The following is a 27849-nucleotide window of genomic DNA, read 5'->3' as shown; positions in this document are numbered from 1 at the left end:
TTGGTGATGACCTTCAAGAACTGGCAAAACAAGGAATTCATGTAGAACTGGAAAATAGTGATTCTGAAATGAAGAACCCAGAGAATTTCTCTACTATTTTCCTTAGTAAACGTTTGGTAACAATAACTGAAATCGTCAATTAAATTGTAGCAAATGATCCAGATTATGAAAAGAAGTCCAAAAGCAAGACGAGGCATTTTGGATGTGATCTTCTGCTACTGACAATTGCTTAAGAAAAAAAAACGCGACAAATGAAACTACACGACTTTATCACAAAAAAAAAGAATTTCAAAAAAGCCAGGATCTTCAACACAAAAAATGAACTTTACATTTCTGTGTGCATATGTTTATGTGTTATTTAACATATATTATTATGCAAATTAATATAAAAGTAACTTAAAATTATAGTGAAATTTGTTTAATTTTGGTCGCATGTTCCCCTTTCCCTATTTACTCTGTGTTAAAATAACCTCATTTATCGCTGTTTCGTTTAGTGTGTTATCGTCTAGGAATGCATCCCCCGCGTTAAGCGGAATCTTACTATATTAAAATTTTTTTACATAAAAGAATGATCAGATCAATAGCATTCATGTACCATAATGGATGTATTTCAAGAAAAACAAGAAAAAGTCAATAATAATAAATGAAGTGACCAACAGTAACTACATGATTCACCTTAAGAATTTATCTACATATAATTTCTTCTCAGTTAAGTAAATTTTGACTGGTATAAACTATTTTCATTGTTACTGTACATTTATTTTGTACCCATCCAGTTACTTTTTATTTTATTAAGTTACTCTTCATGCTTATATTGTAAAAATTAATAAAGTGTTATGAAAGCATAATATTTTTTTCTGCTTTTAGATACAAAACCTTTGAAAGTAATATATATATATATATATATATATATATAACTATGGAAGCAGTGATTGCAATAAATTTTTCTTTATAAAAGTCTATAATTTTTATTCCATACTTATAAAATTAATATAATAATAAGAACTTTCTCGAGGTCACCACCTAACCATAGTAGGAGAGCCCAGTAATTTTACTGATCCATAGAACAATGCCAGCTGGAGCAAAAGCTCCTGGTAGGGATACCGATGCCAATAAGAACTACACCAAACATAATAATAATAATATAAAATTTGTAAGATTGTGTAAGGCTAAGAATTCTATAAAGAAAAAATAATATTCTAGAATAACAAATTTATCTCTAATATTAAAAAGTATTTAACTCTAAAACTATATTTTTATATTGATTTTTGACTCAATAATAAATGAAATTATTTCTTACCATTGCTTTATTTTTAGAAAATCCAATTCCAGTCCATTTATTATAACTTTTACTACTAACAGTAAATATAATTTCATCTGATTCATCAATGTAGAACCAATTTGCTTTATATTCACAATTATGTGCTTCACAGTTTCCTGGTGATTTCCATTCACCTAAACAAGAACTAACAAACTGATTTGACTTCAATTCATTGTTTGGTTCTGGTTCACTTTTGGTTTCTGGTTCACTTTTTGGCTCTGGTTCACTCTCTGGCTTTGGTTCACTTTCTGGGTTTGGTTCACTTTCTGGTTCAGGTTCACTTTTTGATTCTGGTTCACTTTTAGGTTCTGGCTTGCTTTCTGGTTCTGGTTCACTGGTTGCTCCTATTTAATAAATTTTACAGCTTAAGTTTCAGAAAAGTTTATTATATTTGGTTTTATCAAAACTTTCAATTAATTTGTAATATCATATTTTAAACTGAGATTATAATTTATCACAAATAATCCATATTTTATTAAACCAATTGAAATTTTTAACACAAACTAGTGTATTTAATCAGATTTAAATACAATTTATATGTAATTTATCATTTTTACATAGTTTTTCTTTGGTATCAATTTAATGTTTTATTGCTTTGTTATGTTATGGTGATAGCATATGTGCAGATAAAAAAATTACCTGTGATTTAATTTATCAAAATGATTGTTATGATAAATACTGTGAAATATTTATATTCAATTATTAAACAACATTAATTATCAAATACATTTTAATAACACTGGTATAATAAAAATATCAATTAAATTAATAATCTTTGGTTATCTGCTTTAATATTGATTATTACATTTTTATTAAAAATTATGTTCTCTTACCTTTATCTTGGCATTTACGAATACAGATTTTATCTTGTGAAACTATTGGTGTCGTTTCATGTTTTCCAATTTTTTTACTTATTGCATTAAATGTACCTCCTTTAACAGGAAACATAAAATAAGAGCATTCAGTATCTGAGAAACGAATATCATTATCGAAATCTATTGTGAATCGTTTTCGGACAAAATGAAGAGAGGTTTGTCCATTTTTGCGTTCTCCGGATATGTTATAAATATCTTGACTTAAATCAAGTTTTGGAGGTGTATAGTCATTTAGCCAACTGAAAATATGCAATATTTATTTCATTTATTAGAAACATTCTATATTATTCAATAATTAATAAATTTATTATTTATATATCATTGTTATTTTAAAAGAATCTAATTTGTATTCAAATATAGTAATTGCAGTGATTCATTTAATCATGAATTTCATTTTAATTAAAATCAAGTTTTTAAAAACAAACAAAATCATTTCATGAAATCTTTAAAAACTATTATAAAACAAAATATGTGACTTTTGATAGATAATTTAGAGTATATATGTTTACATTTCTTTGTAATACTAAAAATTAAAAAATCCAGGATGGAATGTATTGGAAAAAATCACAAAATTAAAAATTAAATATAAAAAACATTGAAATCTAAATATCCATATATAACCATTGGAAAACAACACTAATAGAGTTGAGTTTTCTTAAAAGAAACCCTTCTAACCTTTTTTAACCGGTGAGGTTCTATTTTTAGAATCGCTTCGTTCTATTTACAGATTAGCAAACGTTTTCACAGCCCCTCCTGGGCTCTTCTTCAGGCTTCGTCGAATAGGCCGTTAACATTCGAAAATATTCAATTTAAATTTCTTTCCGGAATATTATCACGTGCGGCATCTGGATATTTGTACTGCGCATGCTCGATGCTCCTCTCCTTTAAACGCTGTTTTCTAGGACAACCTGCCATGCGCTCGATAGGATCATTTCGTCCTTATGATTAACGCAGGTGTTACGTAATCCAGCTTTAAATATCTCTATGGCTTCTAGCCATTTCAATTGCTGTGGGTTATAGCTGGGTATAATGATTTTTGCCGCATGCAGGTCCGCCGTTATCTCCTCTTCCGACGCGTACGTCGCCAGGGCCGTGGTGTATCTACCGTGGTGTATGTCTGACTCGTGCTCTTTTAATCTCACTTTTAACGCACGTTTCGTGGAACCAATGTATGTTAATTGTCTATCGCACCTGTGATCTTCTAGTGGTATCATATATACTCCCGGAAGCCTGTCGGGGTTTGGTGGGTCTTTACCGTTGCTTAATATTCTGAAGAGAGTCTGACATCTTCTGTACACGATGTTAATTCCTTGACGGTTGGCCACGGTTTTGTAAATGGATTTCAGCACTGGATTGTATGTGATAGGTATCCTTTCATTTTCCTCCTGTGTGATATTCAATGGTTGTGCTGTTTGCTTATTTTCCTTTTGGGAGTTCTCATGTCTTCTAGACAACTTTTCAATGAGCGTTTTGCTGTATCCATGGCTTATAGCAATATTTTGGATATGATTGAGCTCCGTTTCGAGCGCTTTTTTTGTAGAGGAGTGCGTATGAGCCCTTCTCACTAATGCTCGGAAGGCAGCTATTTTATATTGAAAAGGATCATATGAATTTCTAGGAATATATGTGTGGAACGTGCTAGGCTTTCGGTATACTGATGTAAGTATATTAGCTCCTTCAAAGTTGATATCAATATCCAAGAAGTGCACCCTCGATGAGTCATGCTGCTCCACCTCTAATGTTAGCCCGTACGGATTACTGTTTATGGCTTCGAGGAATAATTTTATGTCCGGTTCTACTTTCCAAAATATAATAATGTCATCTATGTAACGTTTGTACAACAAGATGCTGGGCAAGAATCGCGGTAGGATATTGTTTTCCAATCTCCTAATTACCATTTCGCACAAATCACCCGAGAGCGGGCTGCCCATCGGGACTCCTTTGCCTTGCATGTACGTGATCCCTTTAAATTGGAAAAGAGAGCCGTAGCATAACAAATGGGCTAGTTCGAGAATATGTTGGTGCATTGTGTTGTCCTCAACTATCGAAAACAGAAAGTCCCTTAGTTCGCAAAAATGTTTTCGATAGTTCTGTTTTCAATATCCAGATGCCGCACGTGATAATATTCCGGAAAGAAATTTAAATTGAATATTTTCGAATGTTAACGGCCTATTCGACGAAGCCTGAAGAAGAGCCCAGGAGGGGCTGTGAAAACGTTTGCTAATCTGTAAATAGAACGAAGCGATTCTAAAAATAGAACCTCACCGGTTAAAAAAGGTTAGAAGGGTTTCTTTTATTATTACAAGTTCCGGTGAATAGAGAGATTATATATTGAGTTTTCTTTACAGACTCTTCTCTAGCTACACATATACAAATATAAAAAGTTTTGAAATCCTTTAAACATCCACTCACAATTTACACTAGTAGACCTGATTTTTTCCTTATAGACACTTTTCCATCTACACATATGCAAATTGTTTAAAAACCCCTCTGACATCTGATCTCATAAAAATTTTTCTTTGTAAAACTAAAAAATTTTCTAATTCTCAATATACAGTAGAGCGTTGTTTATCCGAATCAATTGGAGACTGGGGTTGTTCGGATAACCGATTATGTACAAAAAAATATATTAACCTATCCTATGTTGAAATTTTTCTCCGTTGCATAGATTAAAAAATTACCCATGTCACTTCACGTTGAACTTTCGTCGATTTTAAGCCTAACGAAAATTTTTATAATAATCATGGCTATTGTATCATTAAAAATTATTTCATTTTGTACAAACAAAATAAATATTATTGAAAAATATAAAAACAAAAAAAATGATACTTTATAAGTTAATCTAATATCAAAAATCTTCGATTCAGCACAACACAGTCCGACTGGAAAGCTTTCAGATAAACAACACTCTACTGTATTTCATAAATTGCATTTTTTTTTGTAATTTTTTACAATACATTCCATCCTGGATTTTTTAATTTCACAAAGAAGAAATATTTGTATGAAGATCCAATTCTATAAAGAGGACTTTAAACAATTTGCATATGAATAGAGGAAAAAGAGTCATTAAAGAAAAGGTCAGCTCTGCTAGTGTTAATTGTGAGTGAATGCTTAGAAGATTTCAAAATGTTTTTCTGTTTTATCTTCAAAATATGTGGATTGAACTTCACAATTGAATTTTTCTTTATTTGCAACAATATTATTATTTGTTATTACACTTAATTCAGTTTTTTGTTAAAGTTTAAATACTTTGGACAGAAAAAACAGTAACACTTACTGAAAAAAGAAACAATAGAATAAGTATTACTTACACATCTAAAATAGTTGCTCGTCCAATATGATCAACCCATCCAATCACAGCATCTGTTTGAGACTATAAATAAATAAAATATATTACAATTTATAACATTAAAAATTACACTAGTTTTTAATACAAAGACAGTGACCATATTTTCATGTTTATAACCTACAGGTTATATCAGTTTAAAAGATGTTTTGAAAGGAGGAGATGCAGTTTATGCAATGAAACAGGTTATATGCTACACCTATGGAGCAACAACTGCTTTCATAATTTCAGGGTTTAGGGTGAGATAAATTATTGAACCCATTGCAGGTTATATACAAAATATAGTATTTATTTATTCACAAATATTTCAGTTCAATTTAATAATTTATTCAATTTTATTTAAAACAAGATAATTCTTAATGTCTGATTAATTTGGTCATAGATAAAAACTAATCTTCCTTATATCTACAAATATATCATTGTGAAATGCCAGGATTATTGAAGGATGAGGAATGACATCAGTCTGTACTACTAAATAATTATTAGTAGCATGTGTCTGGAGTGAATTCAAAGCTAGATTCATATTAGTAGTGGGCAAAAGTAATAGTGTTTGGTAGCTGAACTCAATTCATGTACATTTGAAACATCATATAAATCTAACATTACTTTAAATAAAATCTGTTTTTTTTTTACACAAATATTTTACTGTTATGATTATATAATACTTTCTCTTGTTATGTATACATAACAGCATAACAACATACATAACAGCTTTTTTCCTCTAGTTGTTTAAATCTTAAAAACTAAAGTTTATATTGAATAAAGATCTTAAAATAAATATTAATTAATATATTGGATTCTTGAAATATTTATATAAATATTAAATATTAAATAGATATATATACAGTAATATAAATATTATTTACTCTCCTCAAAAGTGACAACACCATGAAGGAATACTCATAGCCACATACAAATGGCAGAACTGGTTGGGGTGACAGAGATATGCAAATGATTAAGTTTGCATATGTATTGGGTCATATGGTACCCAGTTTCGGGCTATAAAGACTAGCAGCTGGCTTAGGTTGTAAATGCTAACAACAATGGTTTATGGCAGCCTAATTTTTAAAGAAGTATTGAAAATGCCTTGGAGATGACAGTGAGCTGAATACCACCAGTTAACAGCTGGGTAATGAGACCATATTCTAGAGCTGCGTGACCTCAAATTCTTGATGCACATAGTTGCTATGCATGTTGGGCATGACATGAGTACCATCCAGTGATGTGTGACTCAATGAATGCAGGAACATCTGCAACATGCCAAAGAGGGAGTGGATCACACTGGTGCATGAGAGAGTGCTCAGACTGGCATATTCTCTGAATGGCCCATTAACATCTGTTTACTACAGCACATGACATTTGAAGCCATCAATGGGTGAATCTGTGTCTACCCAAACCATTTGCAACAGATTGCATAAAGTTGGGCTTCACACACAGCAACCAGCAACTGAAGTGCCATTAACTGCACCCCTGTTGCTGGTTGCTGTGCATGCAGCCCAACCAGCAACTGGACCACTGAATGGCATGAGGTATTGTTTATAGATGAATCCCATTTCTGTCTGTGGAGGAATAATGACCATGGACAGGTGTGGCAGTATCCCAGGAATGCTATGTACCAGTCCTTTTTGCAAAGTGTCACATCAGCCCAACACTAGGCATCATGGTTTGGGGAGGAATCATGTTCAATCATCAGGTAGCCCTGGTGCATATTTCTGGTACTCTGACAACAGACCAGTATCATAACACAAATTGTGGTGCCTGTAGTTCAGATGCTGGTGCAGGCTGTACCCAACACAATGTGTCAGCAAGATAATGCCTGACCACACTTTGCATGGTAAACTCTTGCCAGCCTGAATAGAATTCACCTCCTTCCCTGACCAGCCAGTGGTGTGCCGTGACATTTGATGATAGGGAAGCTGTGTTTCCATAAAAATTTTAAACAAATACTGGAAATGACAAAAATAAACAGTTTATTTATTTTAATTCTAAAATAGATAATTGACACGAAACAAAGATATAAAAACTTGTTTTTATTATCTTTTGTAAACTAACTCTATTCGGCAAAGTAATTAACGACTTTGTGGAAAAAATTAGCATAAAAGTTGCCTGTTGTTAATTCCATCAAAGTATTTAAAAGCACTTTTTCTATTAAAACCAATGCTAGTGACAACCATTTTTCCTCTGACTGAGTGTTCCTTGCAAATGTACGAATTCGCTTCGTGATTGAAAAACTGAGCTCTACGGATGCACTCGTAGATGGTACCATAAAAATTAATATAAAATCATATAATTCTTTTAGTACATCTTTGTTTGGATTGTCAATAATTATATTTTTTATATCTAAGAGTGACTTGCCAATATAGTCTGGACATGAATATAAATATTGCAGTTTGCTACATAATTTAGATAAATCAAAAAATTTTCCATAAAATTTATGTAAATAATTAAAACTCACTTCGGAATATTGTTTTTCATATTATTTAAAATTATTAACATCTAAAAGTGATAAAAATTCTAAAGATTTTATGTCTAAAAATCTGTCAATATGATTATAATTAAAAAAAAACTATAATTAAATATAGCTTTGTATAGAAACGTATATAAAAATAAAATCCTCTTAGTCGAATAGCTCCCTATGAGTGGCTAATGGATGGAATCATTTGCCAGCTAAACCACCAGAGGTTGGTGCTCTGTAAAGCGCATGTGCAAATGCGTATAATCTGGCTGCTTTACATGATTCAGATATTTTTGCCATGGAAGCTGTCCCATATTTGACAATACAGTGCTTCCATTGGGAATATGCACATATGAATTTATATTTGAATATACAATAGCAATCTTATTATTGTTTTTCACATGTATAGAAATTTGTAATAAAATACATAATGTGGTTATAATAAAGTATTAATTTTAAGTAATTCAAAGTACCTTAAAATATGAAAATAATTGCACAATATGTATTTATATTTTAGAAAATACAAGGGAAACGACGCTTCCACAACTTCCATGGACGGCACACCACTGTGACCAGCAGCCTTGCCAGATATCTCTCCCTTCGAACACCTGTTGCAAGAGAAACCTCAGACAACTATAAATTGTCTCATTGACAATATGCCTCACTGTACAGCAGTCTGAATATCTGCCCATGGGACCATATTCGTTACTGAATAAACAGGTATCTGTTACATATTTTTGCTTGTTCTTTTAACCATTTGCATATCTCTATCACTTTAACTGGTCCTGCAATGTGCATGTGGCTACCCATTATATTCCTTGTATGTTTTCAAAATACTGAATAAATTGACTGTACAGTACTTGCTTCCAATAAACAAAATAATTTTTCATTAATTTATAGAAAGTAATATGATAATAAAATCAAATTTGTATTTACAGATAAATATAAATAAAGAAAAAAGATACTGCCATGCCATATTGTACTGTATTCTTTTATACATCTGACAATTGTACAGATGTATAAAAGAACACAATTATATCAATACTTAGTGACAGTTGTATACAAATGCTATTATTAATGCAAATAAAACTTATTATAGTGGTCTTGACACCAGTAGTCCATTCATCCAGAATTATACATGAATAGATAATATTGCATATTTCAGAAATCCTTAGAGCATCAATGACCTTTATAAATTCGGTGGAGGCAACTGCAGCATCCATAGTTTCAATAAACAAACAAATATCTCATAAACCAAGCTGCCATAGATCAAATTTAATCTTAGACTATAGAACAAGCTAAAGCTAGATTGTTATATCTATCTGTACCATCAAGCTGTGTCAGTTATCTGGCTGAAATGGATAGATATAACAGTTAATCAGGTTAATCCAGATGGTTGCAATGTATAGATCTCTACATCTATAAAAAGCTGAGAATTTATTACATATTATATATTATTTCAATTAAAATTATGTATATTCTTAAAATGTTTATCATTATTTATGTTTAATTTTACCATTCTTTTATCTTTAGAAAAAGCAATTCCTGTCCATCTGTCTGTATGAATGGTATTAACAGTAAATGAAATTTCATCAGTTGCATCTAAAAATTTCCATTTCACAGAATATTCACATTTTTCATCACAGTTTTCTGGATACTTCCACTCACCCATACAATCAGTTATTTTTTTTGATTTTTCTTGGCTATTACCTGTCAAAATAAATTATTAGTGAATAAATACTTGTGATAAAATAAAAGTGAATAACTTGAATAAATATAAATATCACTATTTTTCTATTAAACATTCTTACTAAGGAAATTAAGAGTGAGTTTTCCTCTCTGTTTTCCATGACCATGATATTTTAATTCATCAGGTCTGTAGAAATCTAATATTTTAGCTTTTCCAGATTCAAGTCCAGTAGTAGGAGAATGAATGTACATATTTGGTTCTTGTCCTCGTGCCCAAATCACATCCATTAAATTATTAGATATACTATGATCTGTAAAATCCGTTGCTAATGGGAGAGAAAAAATTGTAATTGTTTAGAATAGTTTGTTTTATTGTTTATATAATCAAAACTGAAAAAATGTTGTATATTACCTTTAAGTTTCTTCCTAAATAAGATTGTTGTTATTCCATCAATTTCATATCCCATAGCAGCTGTAATATCATCTTTACCACCAAAATATGAATCTATTTTTGGCGTTGATCTGTCCCTTGTATAAAAATCTGCAATTCTACTTAAACTTCCTCTTGCTACACCAATTACAATATCTGTACAATCCATAGCATGAAAATCAGCTCTAGGAGTGTATGGAGTTTTCTCAGGATAATTTTTATAAGATAATATCTTATCTATGTTATTATTGTTTGTTGGTTCAGATTCAGGTTCTGATTTAGATATTAATAATTTATGTTTTGAAGTAGCTTCCAGAATAGTAGAATAATGTATTTCAGGAGATGGTTCTGATGATGATGGCTTATTAATAGGTTCAGGGTTTGTTTCTGGTTCTGGAATAGATTGCTTTGATGATGCAATATTATTTTTTAATGATACTATTTGACGTTTTAGTCTGAGATTTAAACTTGGATAAAAAGGGAAATTTTGATCATTTGCAAAGTCAGGTAAAAATTGCTCATTAACTTTAAAACTTGGATTTGGAACAATATATGATAATTTTCGAGGTTTTCTTTCTTCGTGTGTTTTATCTACAGTCACTGATCTACTGTTATGTTTTGGAATAATAATAGTTTCAATATTAGTGGAAGGTTCTAATTTTACTTCAGGAAATTGTTCAACATTTGAAACATGATGAACACTCAGTTGAGATTCAGAATTTGTTTCAACTTCAGGCTTTACTTCATGTTTTGATTCTATTTTGTGTTCAATTTTTGAATCATGTATTTGTTTTCCTTGAGGATGAGATATTGGTTGTTTTATTACTTCATCTTTTTGTTCTGGAGTAGAATTTGCTTTACTATCAATATTTTGTTTAGACTCTGTTTTTTCAATTTTTGTTTCAGACTTATCTTTGCCTTCAATTATTGGTTCAGGTTCTGCTTTCCCTTCAGCTTTTGGTTCTGGCTCAGCACTTCCCTCAGCCTTTGGTTCTGGTTCAGCTTTTCCTTCAGCTTTTGGTTCAGGTTCAGCACTTCCCTCAACCTTTGGTTCTGACTCAGCTTTTGGTTCAGATTCAGCACTTCCCTCAGCCTTTGGTTCTGGCTCAGCTTTTCCTTCAGCTTTTGGTTCAGGTTCAGCACTTCCCTCAGCCTTTGGTTCAGGTTCAGCACTTCCCTCAGCCTTTGGTTCTGACTCAGATTTTGATTCAGGTTCAGCTTTTCCTTCAGCCTTTGGTTCAGGTTCAGCACTTCCCTCAGCCTTTGGTTCTGGCTCAGCTTTTCCTTCAGCTTTTGGTTCAGGCTCAGCTTTTCTCTCAGCCTTTGGTTCTGGTTCAGCTTTTCCTTCACCCTTTCCTTCTGGTTCAGCTTTTCCTTCAGCTTTTCCTTCAGCCTTTGGTTCAGGTTCAGCTTTTCCTTCAGCCTTTGGTTCAGGTTCAGCTTTTCCTTCAGCCTTTGGTTCAGGTTCAGCTTTTCCTTCAGCCTTTGGTTCTGGCTCAGCTTTTCCTTCAGCCTTTGGTTCGGGTTCAGCTTTTCCTTCAGCTTTTGGTTCAGGCTCAGCTTTTCCTTCATCTTTTGGTTCAGGCTCAGCTTTTCCTTCAGCCTTTGGTTCAGGTTCAGCTTTTCCTTCAGCCTTTGGTTCAGGTTCAGCTTTTCCTTCAGCTTTTGGTTCTGATTGAACTTCTCCTACTGGTTCTGGTTCAGATTTTGATTTGCCTTTACTTTTAAATTTAGATTCTACATTTAAGTTTAATTCAGGTTGAGGTTCAGCTTTTCCTACCATAATAAAATAATTTTATTTTTCAATTACATTCAATACAATAATATTTATTTCAATTATATTTACCATTTTGATAGCCAATATGTCGAGGAGAAGGTTCTAAACTTCTTGATAAAATTTTATCTTGTACAACAGGAAAAGCTTTACAAGATTTTGTTATATCATGCGGTCTCCATCCAATAGCTACATAACTAGTACTTTTCACTTTCATAACTGCTTCAAGTTCTTCTGATTCCTGAAATGCAAGAAATTTTAATAATTACATAATAATAAAGATAAGCTGTAAAGCATTAGTAATTATTTCTGAAAATTGATTTCACTTTCAATTTTTTTTTGTCTTCCTTGGTTATGAAAATATTGAAAAATAAAATTATTTAGATTACAACTTATATGTGGATAAATATCATTTTTACATCTTCAGCATTCAAAATTAATATATTTTATTCCTTTGAAACTATATCTATTAGCTAATTTTTATATATATATATTTTTTTAATCTCATCATTGCTTCCAAATTTGTGTATAGCACGTCCTGTATGATCTTTTCTAGAGGGGACTATAGACAGTATAATGGTTCTCTTTTTAAATTTAAAGGGGTAATTAGCTATGACATACATTTATGAAAATTAAGCCATTGTGATTTGTGCATTATTATGTTTCAAACGTAATTTATAAATACAGTAAATTATCAACAATCTGGACTAATTGAAACCACACCCCATCCAATTTTCAATTTGTCTGGATTTTTAAATATATGTGTAAATTAACATTTTAAGTACTGTAATTCAAGTTTAGGTTTGAGTCAATATTTCACAAAGAATGTAAGAATACTTATGATACAAAAATTCAAGAAATAACTTACAGAATCACTATACTTAAACAAAAAATACTTTAATCATAATTTCAATACTAAAAAAGTATGAATTATGAAAGAATGTTAGACATATAGATTCTTATAATTTTCACTGTATTCAAACAACTGCATAAATGTAAAATCTCATAAATTCTGAATGAATTCCATAAACCTTTATGGTACTATAAAAATACATTTAAAACAAATTGAACAATTTCATGTTAATTTAATGAAATGATGAATGATTAATATTTTGTTCAGAAAACAGGTAAAATTCCACCCAAGCCAAAAGTACATCAATGACAAAGTTATCATTCATTGAAAGAGTTAGCATTTATTATACTCAACACTATAAATGTAAATCTTATAATACACAGTAGTATTATAATATATACTGTAGTAATACAGTATAGATATAGTAAATAAATAATTAAGCAATTATTAATTATTATTACCTTACTGTCCTTATTTAATTTCTTATTATACATTTTGTCAACATGGACATTAACTATTAACAGAATGATTATACTGTGTTAAGCATTTACACAAGAATTGAGGACTTTCTTTAAGAACTTTTTCCTCAATTCTTGTGTAAATGCTTAACACCAGTATAATTGTCCTGTTAATAATTAATGTCCATGTTGACAAAATATATAATAGGAAATAATTAAGCAATTCTAATATAGGATTATAAACAATATAAAAATGCATATTAATTTTAAAAATATGTTTATTTATGTGAAATATCTAAAAATTTTACTTACTTGTAATATTCTCCAGTAGAAAGAAAATTCATCTGACAAATCTTGTTTTGAATATTTTGAATAATCTATATTCATATCTTTAACTGCAGATTCTATAATAAAATTTAAAAAGTAAGATAACAAGTTTTAAGTACTCAAAATTTTTTCTTTTTATATTAGAATGAAATCTGTTATTTTAAAAATTAATTATTGTAGTAAAAATACCTTTTGAACACTTTTCACCAAACCAACCAATTTCACAAAAACATTGTTTTTTTGGAAAAGTTGTTGCATCAATATTTATACATTTTCCATGGGATCCACAATCTCCATCATTCCAGCATTCATCTAATAAAATTAATTATTATTAATTTAATTCTCTGTTCATAAGCAACTCCATATTTATATCATTCACAATACAAACACTAATAATTTTAAGGGGTCAGTTTATTACTTAATAAAATATTTTTCAAGATTTTTATATTTTATTATTAAGTTTGAATCTAAAGATGATATATAATATTCTTAAAACAGTAATTACTTCTCCTTAAAAATTATGAGCATTTTGATTATGAATTAAATAATTTAAAAGTAATATACGCAATAATAATCATTTTATATTTACTTTGACACTGTACGTAATAATAAATTATATTGTTTGAATTAAAGAAATATTATATAATAAAAGAATGGTATTTATTATAGTCATAGAAATAAATATTTTGTTTACACATTATATAATAAATAAAAGTAGAAATTTTTGTAGTTGTTATAATGTTTTGTTACAAGTTGATATAAAGCACAAAAGAAAAAAATCATTAAAATTATCATTAAAAATCAAACAGAAACTAAATTGCTAAAAAATTTATATTGCATATGATATTGCTAACTCTAAATCTATAGTAGTATTAAAATAGTACAACTATCTCTTTAGAATGAAAATGTCCTCTCTTCATAGAAATTGTAATCCTAAAATGATACCATATCTGATTGATCCAATCTAATCAGCTAAACAGTATTCACAAAAACAGGAAAAAGCATTGTATACACACTGTGCACAATACATGGTAAAAAATCAAAAAATTCTTGTTATGAATGTTACTTTCTATTAAGTTAAAAAGTTTTGCATAAATTAAAGTCAATGTAATGATTTTGATTTACAATGATCAAAACACATTTACACTTACATGTATCATTATAGAAAATTTCTTATAATCTCAAAATTAAGAAAGAAAGATTGCAAATTGTTTACAGAACTAATGAACACTATTTTAAACAAAGAGTAATTTGTATTTTAAACCAATATATTCAAAACAGATGACATTAGAATTGATGAATCAGAACTGATCTAATGAGTTAAACTGACTTTAACTATTGTTAAAATTAAACTGACATTATCTTTATTTAACTTTATCTCATTAGATCAATTTTGAAAAAACTACAACTACCGTATTTTATGGACTATAAGACGCACCTTAATTTGTAAGCAATTTTTTAAAAAAATACCTATAAGACGCTACAGACTATAAGACGCACCTGAATTTTGGAGGCAATTTTTCAAAGAAAAAAGTGCGTCTTATGGTCCGTAAAATACGGTAATTCTATTTTGTGACAAATAAGATTTCAAAGATGTTTGTTTTTGTTTATGAAATATTTCAAATGTAATTGAAAAACACAAAAATGTAGTTCTATATTTGAAGATATTTTCAAAGTTTTTATTTCTCTATAAAAATAAAATATAAATAACAAACTTTATGGATTAATAAACCTAACTAAATTATCTCATTAACATAGATCAGATCTATTAAAGAAAATATTAATTAATAAACTTTTATTTTGAAAATAAATACTGTACTTTATATGACAATAGCCTACAATATCAAGTACAATGACTATATAATTATTTGAAATTAGATTTATTCAATTATTACAATGAGTATCATTATTCTCTTGCTCAAATGAATAACAGATACTTTGAATATTGTTCAGTGAACTGGACTAATCTCCTTAAATGGTGTTTTTCCAGCTTTAAATACAATCACTGTTGGAAAGATTAAGCTACAGTTTCTCTCTTTCAATGAAGAAGACAAAAATAAGAATTAAACTTGATCAAGTTTCATGATATTTTGATTCAGATATAGATTTTTCATATTTTTATTTTTGAAAATATTAAATTATCTCCTCAGACTTATTTTTTTAGTCTTTTTATTAAATAATAATAGAAATATATTTTTAAGAAATAATTAATTTAAGCCTCAAAAAATACTTTTCAAAATATAAATGATTATTAAATATATAATTAGTTCATTTTATTTCCATTCTTCTTTCCATTATTCTATAATTAAATTTATAAATGCTTAAAAATCAAAACAAATGATTATAGTCCTGGAATTTGATGAATAATCCATTATCTAAGTTATAAAATGTAATATTATATATTCATTAATTGTAATTAATATACATTATAAAAATTAAATAATTTGGAAAGTATTATGAGTATTATATTTAATATTTTTAAAAATCTAACCTTTATACTGGCAAACATTTCCAGAATACAAATGATCACATTGGCATTGTCCAAAAGCATTAATTTTTCCATGATTAGAACAAACAGTTCTTAACTCAGTCACTGAAAATTAAAAACATTTGATTATTTCATCAATTTAGAAATAATATAAATTTTATAAAAATTTATTGACTGACAACTGAAATTAATTAACTACTGTCAATAAAATAAATTACATTATGATAAATAATTAAACTTTGACAGAAAAATATGTTTAACAATAATGAATACTAATTAATTAATTAATACTAACTAATTAATAATAAATACTAATTAATTAACTGATGAGCTAAAGTTATAAAACACAGAGTCCAAAAGAATGAATATATATTAAAGTTTTGAGAAACATAGATAATATTTAAAATCTATCAATTTTTCAAGATCTAATCATTCAAATCCATTAAGATCTATTCATTTTCTTACTAATCCTGTAGTTGCAATAATGTAGCTGATTAGTTTTTATTAGATGAACTGAAAAATAATTAAATAGTATTTAAATTTATCTTTCTCTTATAACAATTGAGACAGTATGTTTAGAATTTAAATGTCTATTTAATGAAACTGAAAATTGTCAACGTTTTCATAATTTAGTTATTAAAAATATCATAAGACAAAAACCTTTCACACATTGTTTCTAGCAGTTTAATCACTAAGTACAAACGTTTTCGGCCGTTTTGAATGGCCTTCTTCAGGTGCAATAAGTTCAGTTGGAATGTTGGTTAGCAGATATTTAAATGACGTCACTGTTTATAAAGGTTTCTTCTCACCAGTAAAGTCATTGCTAAGAAAGTTTAAATGATATTGACATTGTTAATTATCTTTTGAGTTTAACTAAGATGTGAAATGACTATTGATGATAAGATAATTGTTAAAAATGGAAAATAAAAAACGAGTATAGCTGTTTATAAAGGTTTCTTCTCACCAGTAAAGTCATTGCTAAGAAAGTTTAAATGATATTGACATTGTTAATTATCTTTTGAGTTTAACCAAGATGTGAAATGACTATTGATGATAAGATAATTGTTAAAAGTGGAAAATAAAAAACGAGATAAGTTTAGAAATTGCTCGAAAGATTGCAACAGACTCGATGAGGGTGGATTGGCCTATTTAATTTAAGGGGTTATCGAGGAGTGATTGCCATGTGGTGGAGAGCGAGTCTGCGTCTCTGCTGTTAATAATATTAATAGCAGAGATGAAGGCCATTCAAAATGGTCGAAAACATTTGTACTTAGTGATTAAACTGCTAGAAACAAAGTGTGAAGGGTTTTTGTCTTACTTATGATATTTTAAGTAGTTCTAGCTTTGAGTGCAGAGAAGTATTAAAAATATCAACAATAACTACCTGGTACGATATCCACATCAGCACAACTCCAAAATAAATACTGATGACCCCATTCCTGAGCTTGTCTTAATAGTCTTATTGTACAACCTTTACATGACAAAGATTCAGGAAACGATACAGTATAACTTTGTGCTCTGAAATATATTATATATAAAAATGTTGCTTAAATAAAATTTATATACAAGTAAAATATTTCAAATATAATTTAAATTATTATTATTATGTTAAAAACATTTTTGTAAATAAATATAATTATTTTTTGTAGATAGGATAAACATTTCTAATAGAATATATTTAAAAAAAACAGGAATAAACAAAAAAGCAAAAGATAAATAATCTGCAATAATAGAAAAACTGATAGATAATATATTATAGAATTCTATTTTTAATAACTCAAATAAATGATTTATTTTTAAAATTCAATATTTCTTAAAAGTAAATGCATTTATATGATTCATTAAGATGATTAAAAAATTTATCTACTTGCATATTAATCTTACATTTTTATATTTTCTATGTTTTTATACGTTTATATAGTTTTTTATGCTTCATAAAAAACACTTGTTCGATTGTATGATGCAAATATTGTTTAATTAGAAATTTTGTTAAACTGAATTGTGTTCAGCTATTCTATATAATGTTTGACAATGTTATAACAGAAATTTTATACCTTTGTAAATCAGACACATTGCAGAATATCTCAAAAAAAAAAAAAAAATGTAAACTCTGATTTCAATATATACAAACTTTTACTTTTCCAGAAAAATATCAATCATAATTTACCTCAAATGTTTATGCATAAACATATATGTTGGAGGTTTTTGACATTACTTTAGGTTTTCAAATTCTTTATCATTGACATCCATGCATTATGGACATTGAATTGTTGTGTTATAGATTTCATATAAAAACCAATATTTGAATTTGAATTTATTTTTATTGAAGTGGAAAAATATTTTTTAAAACATTCCGGTATTATTTGAAAAAATAAAACATTGTTTTTAATGCAGAAATGTCAGTTACACCATTTAAAATTAGCATGCAAAATATGTAATGCCTATCCAATGTAGATTAGAACTAAAGAAATATACTTAAAATACAGTAAAACTTCTTTAATTCAAACATCCGTAACCAGAATATTTCTTTAACTCAAAGAAAATGAAACATTTTGTAAGTCTCAATGGAATAGCATACGGATTTAATGTCTCCAACTTGAATTTCTTAACTCAAATTTTCCTCAAGTCAAAGTTTTTCATAGTCCCTGACACCAATTTACAGTATGTTAATTTCAACTTCCCTGACTTGAATTTTAATATTTTTTCTATCCAAAATGATCCTAATTATCAGATTTTCGTGAAATTCTCAGATTATTAGTTGTATCTATTCTCCAACAATCTTCAGACACTGTTCCAGTCCAAAGTGAGAGGTCCTTTCACTTTATCTCAACAAGATGTACTGTACCTGCAAAACTGTTTAATTCCATTAGTTATATTGAACATTTGCTGAAAAGTGTTATACAGGCTGTTTAAAACAAAAAAAAACTATCAAAGATTCTTTACATAATGCAAGAGAGGTAAAAGTACAAATCTATTCAGAATTGGCATTTTTTACTCCATTGGTCTCCAACATGAATTGTCTGTAACTCAAACTTTTTCCTACTCCTCAAAGTTTTGAGTTATAGAAGTTTTATTGTATATAATAATATAAAAGTAAAAAGCAAAACTGTTCTGCCTATATACCGTAAATACAAGCAGAACAGTTTTTCTTCATTTAATGTTTTCCTGGGTAGAATGTCTTTTGTTTCTTCATATTATTGTTTAAAAAACAAAAAATGCATAGCAAGACTGAAAGACATTGTACTGAAAGATGCACATGTTTTTAAAACGTAAATTTCTCTCAGTATAATTTTTTCAGCCAGTATGTGTACAGGAAAAATTTATACTTATGTCATGAAAACTCAATGAAACATTTTAAATAAAACAAGAAAGAGTGCAGGAAAAGTCTAGAATAATATTCCAGGTACAATTGACAGAATATCTGAATCATGTGCAGGGGCAGATCTAGGTTTTTTGGGGCCTAGGGCTTATTGAAGTTTAATGGGACCCCATTTTTTGTTAATACATGTAATACTATAAATTTGCATTATTATTAATATGAACTATTTTTTAGTATGTGATAAGTGCTCATTGTTAATGAAAAAGTATTAAAAATTTATGATAATAATTCAATATTTGTGGGCCCTTGACACTTCAAAGCCCAAGGCTTCAGCCCTATTAGTCACTATGTAGATCCACCCTTGATCATGTATACCGCAATGTTTTGAAAAGTATGACGACTCATTAAAGCTTCAAATGTCTATCTTATGTGGTGAATAACAGTTCGTGTTAAATTGCCTTATTATTTTTTTTATTGTAAACCTGTGTTTTTCTCTAAAAAGTTTCTTTGTTAATGTATGTTATTTGTCATATAGTATTGTACAAGTAATGCTCATAGTTCAGTCTGCATGTTAACATGCAGATTGCACATATTACTGCATACAAAGTAACTGTTTGGTAATCAGAAAGCAATATTTTAAACATTTTACATCCAAAGACAATATTACAATCGTAGGCACAAAAAAACCTTTCACACACTATTTCTAGCAGACAAATTAATGAGCACAAACGTTTTCGGCCGTTTTAAAAGGCCTTCTTCAGGTGCACTGAGGACGGTTGGAAAGTCGGATAGCCAATGTTTACGTGACGTCATTGTTTATGAGGGGTTTCCTCTTACAAGTGACGTCTTAGCAGAGAAGGTTTAAACGAAATTGACCTTGGAAAATATTTTAAGATTAGCCAAGATGCGTGAACTATTGTCGAAGATATGCGAATCGTGAAAGGCGGAAAAAAGGAAATAGAAAGAAAAAGGAAAAAGAAACCTGATAAATTTAGAAACTGCACGAGAGAACGAAACGGACAAGGAGAGGGTGGACCGGCCTATTTAATTAAGGGGGTTATCGAGGAGTGACCGCCAGGCAGGGGAAATCCCTCAAAGGAAACTGCATTAACAGCAGGGATGCAGATTCGCTTTCCCCTGCCTGGCGGTCACTCCTTGATAACCCCCTTAATTAAATAGGCCGGTCCCCCTCTCCTTGTCCGTTTCGTTCTCTCGTGCAGTTTCTAAATTTATCAGGTTTCTTTTTCCTTTTTCTTTCTATTTCCTTTTTTCCGCCTTTCACGATTCGCATATCTTCGACAATAGTTCACGCATCTTGGCTAATCTTAAAATATTTTCCAAGGTCAATTTCGTTTAAACCTTCTCTGCTAAGACGTCACTTGTAAGAGGAAACCCCTCATAAACAATGACGTCACGTAAACATTGGCTATCCGACTTTCCAACCGTCCTCAGTGCACCTGAAGAAGGCCTTTTAAAACGGCCGAAAACGTTTGTGCTCAGTAATTTGTCTGCTAGATTGCACATATTACTGCATACAAAGTAACTGTTTGGTAATCAGAAAGCAATATTTTAAACATTTTACATCCAAAGACAATATTACTTACTGTATTTTAGTTTTTGAACAGTGACAGGTCAAAATTTAATTCAAAATTTAGTAATTCTAAACCACAGGTCAAATGATGATAATTTTCTATTGAAAGTTTATAATTAGTGATCTTTTAAGACTTTTTACAACAGCTTTAGGTTCACAATAAATGTCTTCTACTATTAACACTGCAGTGAGTAACACAAAGTCACGGACAAAAAACCTTTTACAGTGTTGTATACGCTTTAGGTTCTTACTTTCACACAATACATGCAAACTTTTGAAATTCATCAAATATTTTTTTATAATTTACAAAACTCTATTACTTTCTAATCATTCAAGGTACATTTTAGGGTATTGGGAAGGTATTTTGAGTTGAATTTTGTACAAGGCACTATAATTTTTCCCAACTAAAATAATGAGAAATAGATTTGCAGTTAGTATTTTTGCACAGAATGTCTGATTTTTCAGAAATTGATTACTGATGCTAAAAACATACAGGCATTCATTGCTTATTATTTATAAAATCTAAATTTAATATATCATAATTATTTCATAAATTTCAGTATTTTCTCTTCTTATTTGTAAAAGTTCATAATTTAATAAAAACATTAAACTGATCATAAATTACTGTTTGTTTATTTTTGCTGTGATATTTTTCATTTACACATATGAAAGCAAAATAAATGATAGTCATTTACATGTTCATATTCTAAACAGTAAAGATATTCTAAAGCAAAGATGACTTTAATTGCTTAAGTAGTAAATGTGATAAACAGTATGAAAAACTGAGTTTCAAATATTTTCTGTAAAACAGACCCAAATTTTTCAATTTATAAATGAACTTGATTATAATTTCAATTTTTTCACTAAAGAACTTTCATTTATATCATTATATTTGACTGTCATTTTTAATGTAAAACTTAATTGACCTTAATTCAAGAAGTCAAACTCTTTTTAATGTTTTAATTTCATTTTTGCAATCCTTTAATTCCACCTTCAAACTTGAACATAAAATTTCAATCTAAACTTAATAGCATATTTGTAATGGTTGTAGTGTAACTATTTGAAAACAAATAAATAAAAATTTATTATTGAAATAATGGATTCTGTAAAAACAAATGACAGACTTCTTTAAAGAGACCCATTAAACAGTCAATGATTCAAAATTCAGTAAATTTTATAATTAATCCATGATTTGTTACAATGCTCTAATTGCTGAGAGTAAAGTTTATTGTGTAAGTTCAATTATTTTTTATGGTCTCATTAAACAATTTATATTAATTTTAAAAAATTTATCTGTTTTATCAAAATGTAAAGCTTTTAAAATTACTGAAATTAAAATGTAATTAAACAATTTAGTATTGAAAATTCTTACGTAGTATCTTCAGAACCAACATAATCTGTAGTTGGTGTAGTAGGAGTTAAATCCATCAGGTATTTGTCATCTTTATCCAATAATTCTAATTTAAAACCACCCTGCAAAAATATTAATTAAAATTAATATAGTTTACATCTGTAAAATTTTTTAGGAAATATACAAAATAAATTTAAGAATTTATTTATTGTTTTATTATCATTCAGAAAATTTCCTAGAGAAACTATAAAAAATAAAGTATTTAGGTCTTTGATCATTAATCCACAATCATTAATAACCTCAATTATAATAAATTTCCAAATATTTTATTTATCAAGATATAAATAGATAAATCAATAAACTACAAAATAAATATACAAACCTATTAAAATGAATATTAAAACATGTCAGTCATACAAAACAATCTTTTACTCAATGAGACAAAGACGATTCTATATAGGGTGACTAGACCAGTGAATGACTATTTAAGGTAAAGATGTCAGTTAAGATTATTTTGTAAGACTACTATTTATCCCAAATTAATGAGATGTAACTTGCCCTGTATATTGTTTTATGAAAAGATGATACAATTTAAGAATATCTGTGAATATTAAGCATGATCTTTTGAAGGCAGAAAAACCCAGTAAATGACCTTCACCCAATCAACAATTGGTAGGAAACCATATACAGTCTTTCAGTAGTATGAAATGTCTAAAAATTACTCTTGTTTATTCACATGCACATTTTTGGCTATACTTTGATACATAGAATTCCAGTGAATGATGGTGGTAGTCATCCACTGGAAACTAACTTGTCATTTACTAGTTGAGTCATCCTATAGATATTTTATTGGTTAACTTATATTAATTGAAAAATCTTAGCTATTTAAAAAATAGCTAAGATTTTTCAGTTAATATAAGTTAACCAATAAAATATATTAAAAAATAAACATGTGTATACCATATTTTCAGATTTATGGTTTCAAATTTCCTTTAATTTGTATCCTTGTAATGTTTTGTTTGACTTTGGAGTGTTATTGGAGAGTCAAAATACACTACAAATCTAAAAAAAACAATGGAAACAAGTTGGGGGTGAGAGTTCTTGGTTTGTGGCATGGTTACCCATTTTACAAACCAAGAATTCTTTCTATTGCATCTTCACAATAATTCAAATCCATTAAACAGTGATGACCAACATAAACAATTGAAAAAGATAAAATAAAAATGGCAATAAAAACAGCATTTAAAAATGTTCAAATAAAAAGGATTGTAATCATATTTAAATAGGATATGGATATCTCCATGGATAAGTAATATTCCAAAATGAATAAACTAATTTGATATTTCATGAGAACATTTCAAACATGGTAATAAATGATGAAGAAAAAACAGGAAAGCATTCAGTGGGATAATTAAGACAATCAAACATATTCACTCACCAAAAGTACATGCTGGATTTTAACAGTTTTTCAGTTTAAGTTATACAAACATACATAAAACCAAACCCAATATCATAAGCAAATACACCAACAACTGCCGTAAATTTGGCCCGACCAATTACGACAGTTGTTGGTGTATTAGTTTAAGTTATATTTATCCAGTTGAAATGATTACACAGTACTACTGTAAATAAATTGATATGAGCAATAATTGCTGTCTGAATCCATATGTACTGTACATGTTTAAAAAACAATGCAAATATGTTTGCTTTTAAATTTATAGTTTTTATATTTTTATATATCCAAAGTTAAATAGCATATCACTGAAAATCTAAAACAATGGAATTTATTTAATGGCACTTTGTAATCTATCAGTTCATTTATTGATATATTATATAATATGAACTGAAGGCCAAATAAAATTTTGCAGAAGCCAGTTGACACATGGCAGTCAAGATCTAGAAAACAAATGCAAGGATTTTTCAGGGTTTTATGCATGATTAATGCTGTTCTTTTAATTAACAGAAGTAATTATCTTGATAAGTTGCACGTTGCAATGACTGTGCTGTATTCTTTATTTTAATTTAAATGGTAATACAAGAGACAAAAGATAACACTATATATCCCATAAAAAATCATAATCATAAAAGTAAAATTAGATGTCACAAAAGAATATAATAAAATGAAACAGGGAAAATTTAATATATGCAGAATATATTTTATAAAAATCCAGGAATGAATTGAATTGATCATAGAAAAGATACTTTCTCAATCAAAATGTCATAAAAAATTTTATCTTCTTTCTTATTTAAACATTTTTAAATTTAAAATATAATGATAATAAGATAAATATATGAGTTAGGATGTTATGATTTTTAACTTAAATTTGCCAATCAAATTGCTTTCTAACCAGGCAGATATTCTTTATGACCTCATAATTGTACTGTATATACATAAAAAATATTATTAAAAACTGCATCATAACAACTCTATGAATTCAAAAATATAATATTACGGCTTTTTGATATTTATTACAGAAGTTTTCCGAGTTTTCTTCATGTTTGTAACATCTAAATAAGGCCAGTTTTCCATAGTCCGTCCGGAGACATTCCTCTTGGCAGATCAACACATGTCATAATAATCATTAAATATGATTGTATTTAATGCTAACAATTCAACCATACTTAACATTAAATAACATCAACTTTGTAATATTATCTTGTCTTCTCGTTGGGCAAGAGCTACTAGGTTATGATGCCCCGTGGTAAGTTTTTACCATGGACATGTTATGTGGCATGGTTAGTAGTTATATATTTTTTTGTTTTATATGCAATGGAATAATGCCTTCCAGGAGGTCTTTTAAGGGTAACTGGCCCCTATTTAGGCATTACAAATGTGGAGAAAACCCAAAAAACTCTACGTGGCAAGCATGTCCCGGCGAGTTGCGAATCCACTCCCGGTGTTCAGGGAATTTGCCACTGGTGAGCCAACTTTGTAATATTATCATGGGTATCGAGAGACATCTCCAGGCCCGGCAGGAGAATTTACGCTTCAAATAAATAAATTATTTGAAAATTTTTTCTGAATATACAGTAAAACTCCGCTTAACGCTGTTTCAGTATTACGTGGTAGTATTGGAATTACCCGAGATCGCACGCAGTGTTGGGATCAGGGCGTAATAACAAATTTTAAAGATAATTATCTGCGGCGGACATTCCGACAACTGATTGATAAAACAGATGGAGCAGATAAACAATCCATTAGAGATTTTTGGAAAAACTATAATATCGTGGATGCTGTAGACAACATCAATCTTTCCTGGAATGAGGTGACCCAGAAATGTTTTGAAAGGAGTATGGAAGAAAGTATGGCCGGAGCTAAGCAAAGATGTTGACACAAGAGAATCCATTGTTGATGTCGACGAAATTGTCACGCTAGCTAATGAAACAGGGTTGGATAATATAAATGCGCAGGATATTGAAGAATTATTGCAAGTTACAACTGGAGAAAGTTTTTCCAACGACGATCTTAAAGAATTAGTAGAACAACAGGTGTACGAAGATGACGAAATTAGCATTTCTGAAGATGAGGAACGAAAGGAACTTCCAACGGATTTTCTAAAAAAAGTTTAGCCAGTATAACGGAAATAATGGATCAGTTTATACAAAATGATTTCAATTTTGATAGAAGTTCAAAGGCAAGACGAAGTGTCATTGATGCGATGTCTTGCTACTGACAACTGCTTGCTGAACGAAACAGGGAACGGCAAACGACGTTAGATGACTTCTTCACAAAGAAACAAAAGATGTCAAATGAGGAAGAACCTTCCTCATCCCAAACATGACTTCTTTATTCGAACTTTTTTATTTTTATTTTTATGAATGTTTTATGAATAAATATCGATATTAGCAATAAAAAGTCTATAATTAATGTAATAAAAAAGTATTTAACAATAAATGTTACAAAATAAAACAAAAAAAAAAACTGATAAATTTTCCTATTATCTGTTCTGTTTCACGTATCCCCCTTATTTACATGTTAAGATGACCCCGTTTAACGCTGTTTCGTTTAGCGCTCTGTCATCTAGGAACTCATCCCCCGCGTTAAGCGGGGTCTTACTGTACATTACTTTTTACAAAATAAAGAACAATAGTTATAGTTAAGCATTTAATATTATAATTGCATGTCTAGGCCCCTGTGAATCCTGGGCCTGAGGGATTAAAAAAAAAACCATCATCCCCACCCTCTCGTCGACCTTGATTATCCAAAATAGCTTGCTTACACGGTTACTATCAGAAATAACAGATTATCTTTTCGATTTTATACAATTTACTGTAATTGCATTTTAATCTATTTTTAATAAAATTGTATTTATCTTGCACTGAATATATTCTTTATGTAATTTAAAAATTGTAAAATAAGTGTTACTAGTCATATTTAAAAATTAGTTATGATGATTATAATTTTTATTACATTAGCCTATTTTTGTCATAATGTCCTAAAATCAAGTGATTAATTGATATCTTAAAAAATTTCATAATCCAAAGATTATGCAAGAAATCAAATGATTGTAGGTCTACTATATATAAGATACTTTATATATATATATAATTCATAAAATATTATTGACATTTTACGATGGAAAGATTTATCAATGTATTTTATTTTATCTTGTCATGTTTCTATTGACCTTTTCAAATACTGTATATATTGAGTCCTTTCTAATATTACTTTATTGCTATTATTTTCCTGTTTTGATCTTCCTATTTCCTGGTTCGTATATTTTCGTTTCTTCTTTATTCCAATTATAACCGCATTATTTCCAAAATAGAACCAATTGCGAAATTTACATTCATTCTTTTCATATAAATAATGAAATTATAGAGATAAATCATTTCAATATTCTTAGTTTCACAAAATATTAGTAAAACTATAATAAACTAATTATTTATTTTTAAATTTTATTGAAAAGGTTTATTCATTTAACTATTAGAGGTAACTTAAATGAACATTTTTAGCTTTTTGAGAAGAGCAGAATATTTTTCCAAACGGACAAATTGTTTTGGATCGTAGCTTTTTGCGATTGATCTAGTAGATGAGGCCTGACTTACCTTCCCTCTTATGGAATAATTAAATGGATTAATTATTCAATTGGTGTGTGAATTATCGTAAATGAAAAAATATAAGCAAAATGTTTTAAAAACAGTGTATAAAAAGGAAAAAACAATAAGGTTTGCCTAAAAATATATCAGAATCTAGATAGGCTCTTTGGATAAAAAAATATTATACAGTAGTTTATCTTATTTCTTAAATTACATTTAATTTACATTGAAAATACATATGTGCCATATGCACACAAATCATAAGGCAATTAATAAAATTGATTTTCATTGCAACAGTAGAAAGTTTCAAAAAAACTAAAAACTTCTAATTGTAAACAAATATTGTATTCTACAGTCTACATGTTTCTGAATTATTTAACTCCAATTTTATATATTCATTTTTCACAAGACTTATAATAATAATAAAATATTATTATTATAATTGGAAGAATTTGAAAATCTTGCCATACTCCGATACTTGTATGTGTATTTGACAGTAGATCTTGCATTTTGTGTAAATCATTGTCATAAA

General features: G+C 28.9%; 1 protein-coding gene across 5 annotated transcripts in view; it reads right to left on the bottom strand.

Annotated features, from left to right (window-relative positions):
* The window catches only part of LOC136982662 (uncharacterized), a 57282-nt gene that overhangs the window by 11917 nt on the left and 17516 nt on the right, over positions 1 to 27849 (bottom strand). For 2 of the 5 annotated variants that reach the window (XM_067279221.1, XM_067279225.1), the window contains exons 3-14: positions 22299 to 22399; positions 17401 to 17534; positions 16020 to 16121; positions 13718 to 13840; positions 13514 to 13605; positions 11963 to 12131; positions 10099 to 11892; positions 9809 to 10012; positions 9514 to 9707; positions 5508 to 5569; positions 2155 to 2435; positions 1301 to 1665 (exon numbers count right to left, since the gene is read on the bottom strand). In XM_067279221.1, the coding sequence (XP_067135322.1) occupies positions 1301 to 1665; positions 2155 to 2435; positions 5508 to 5569; positions 9514 to 9707; positions 9809 to 10012; positions 10099 to 11892; positions 11963 to 12131; positions 13514 to 13605; positions 13718 to 13840; positions 16020 to 16121; positions 17401 to 17534; positions 22299 to 22399 (3621 nt within the window). Of the gene's footprint in view, positions 1 to 1300; positions 1666 to 2154; positions 2436 to 5507; positions 5570 to 9513; positions 9708 to 9808; positions 10013 to 10098; positions 11893 to 11962; positions 12132 to 13513; positions 13606 to 13717; positions 13841 to 16019; positions 16122 to 17400; positions 17535 to 22298; positions 22400 to 26458; positions 26493 to 27849 lie in introns of those variants that run through there. The other 3 variants (XM_067279222.1, XM_067279223.1, XM_067279224.1) reach the window with 3 other exon arrangements.

The sequence above is a fragment of the Centruroides vittatus genome, unplaced genomic scaffold, assembly GCF_030686945.1.
Source record: "Centruroides vittatus isolate TY-2023 unplaced genomic scaffold, ASM3068694v2 contig_862, whole genome shotgun sequence".
In the NCBI taxonomy this organism is placed as follows: Eukaryota; Metazoa; Arthropoda; class Arachnida; order Scorpiones; family Buthidae; genus Centruroides; species Centruroides vittatus.
This window is presented reverse-complemented; position numbering and strand designations above follow the sequence as displayed.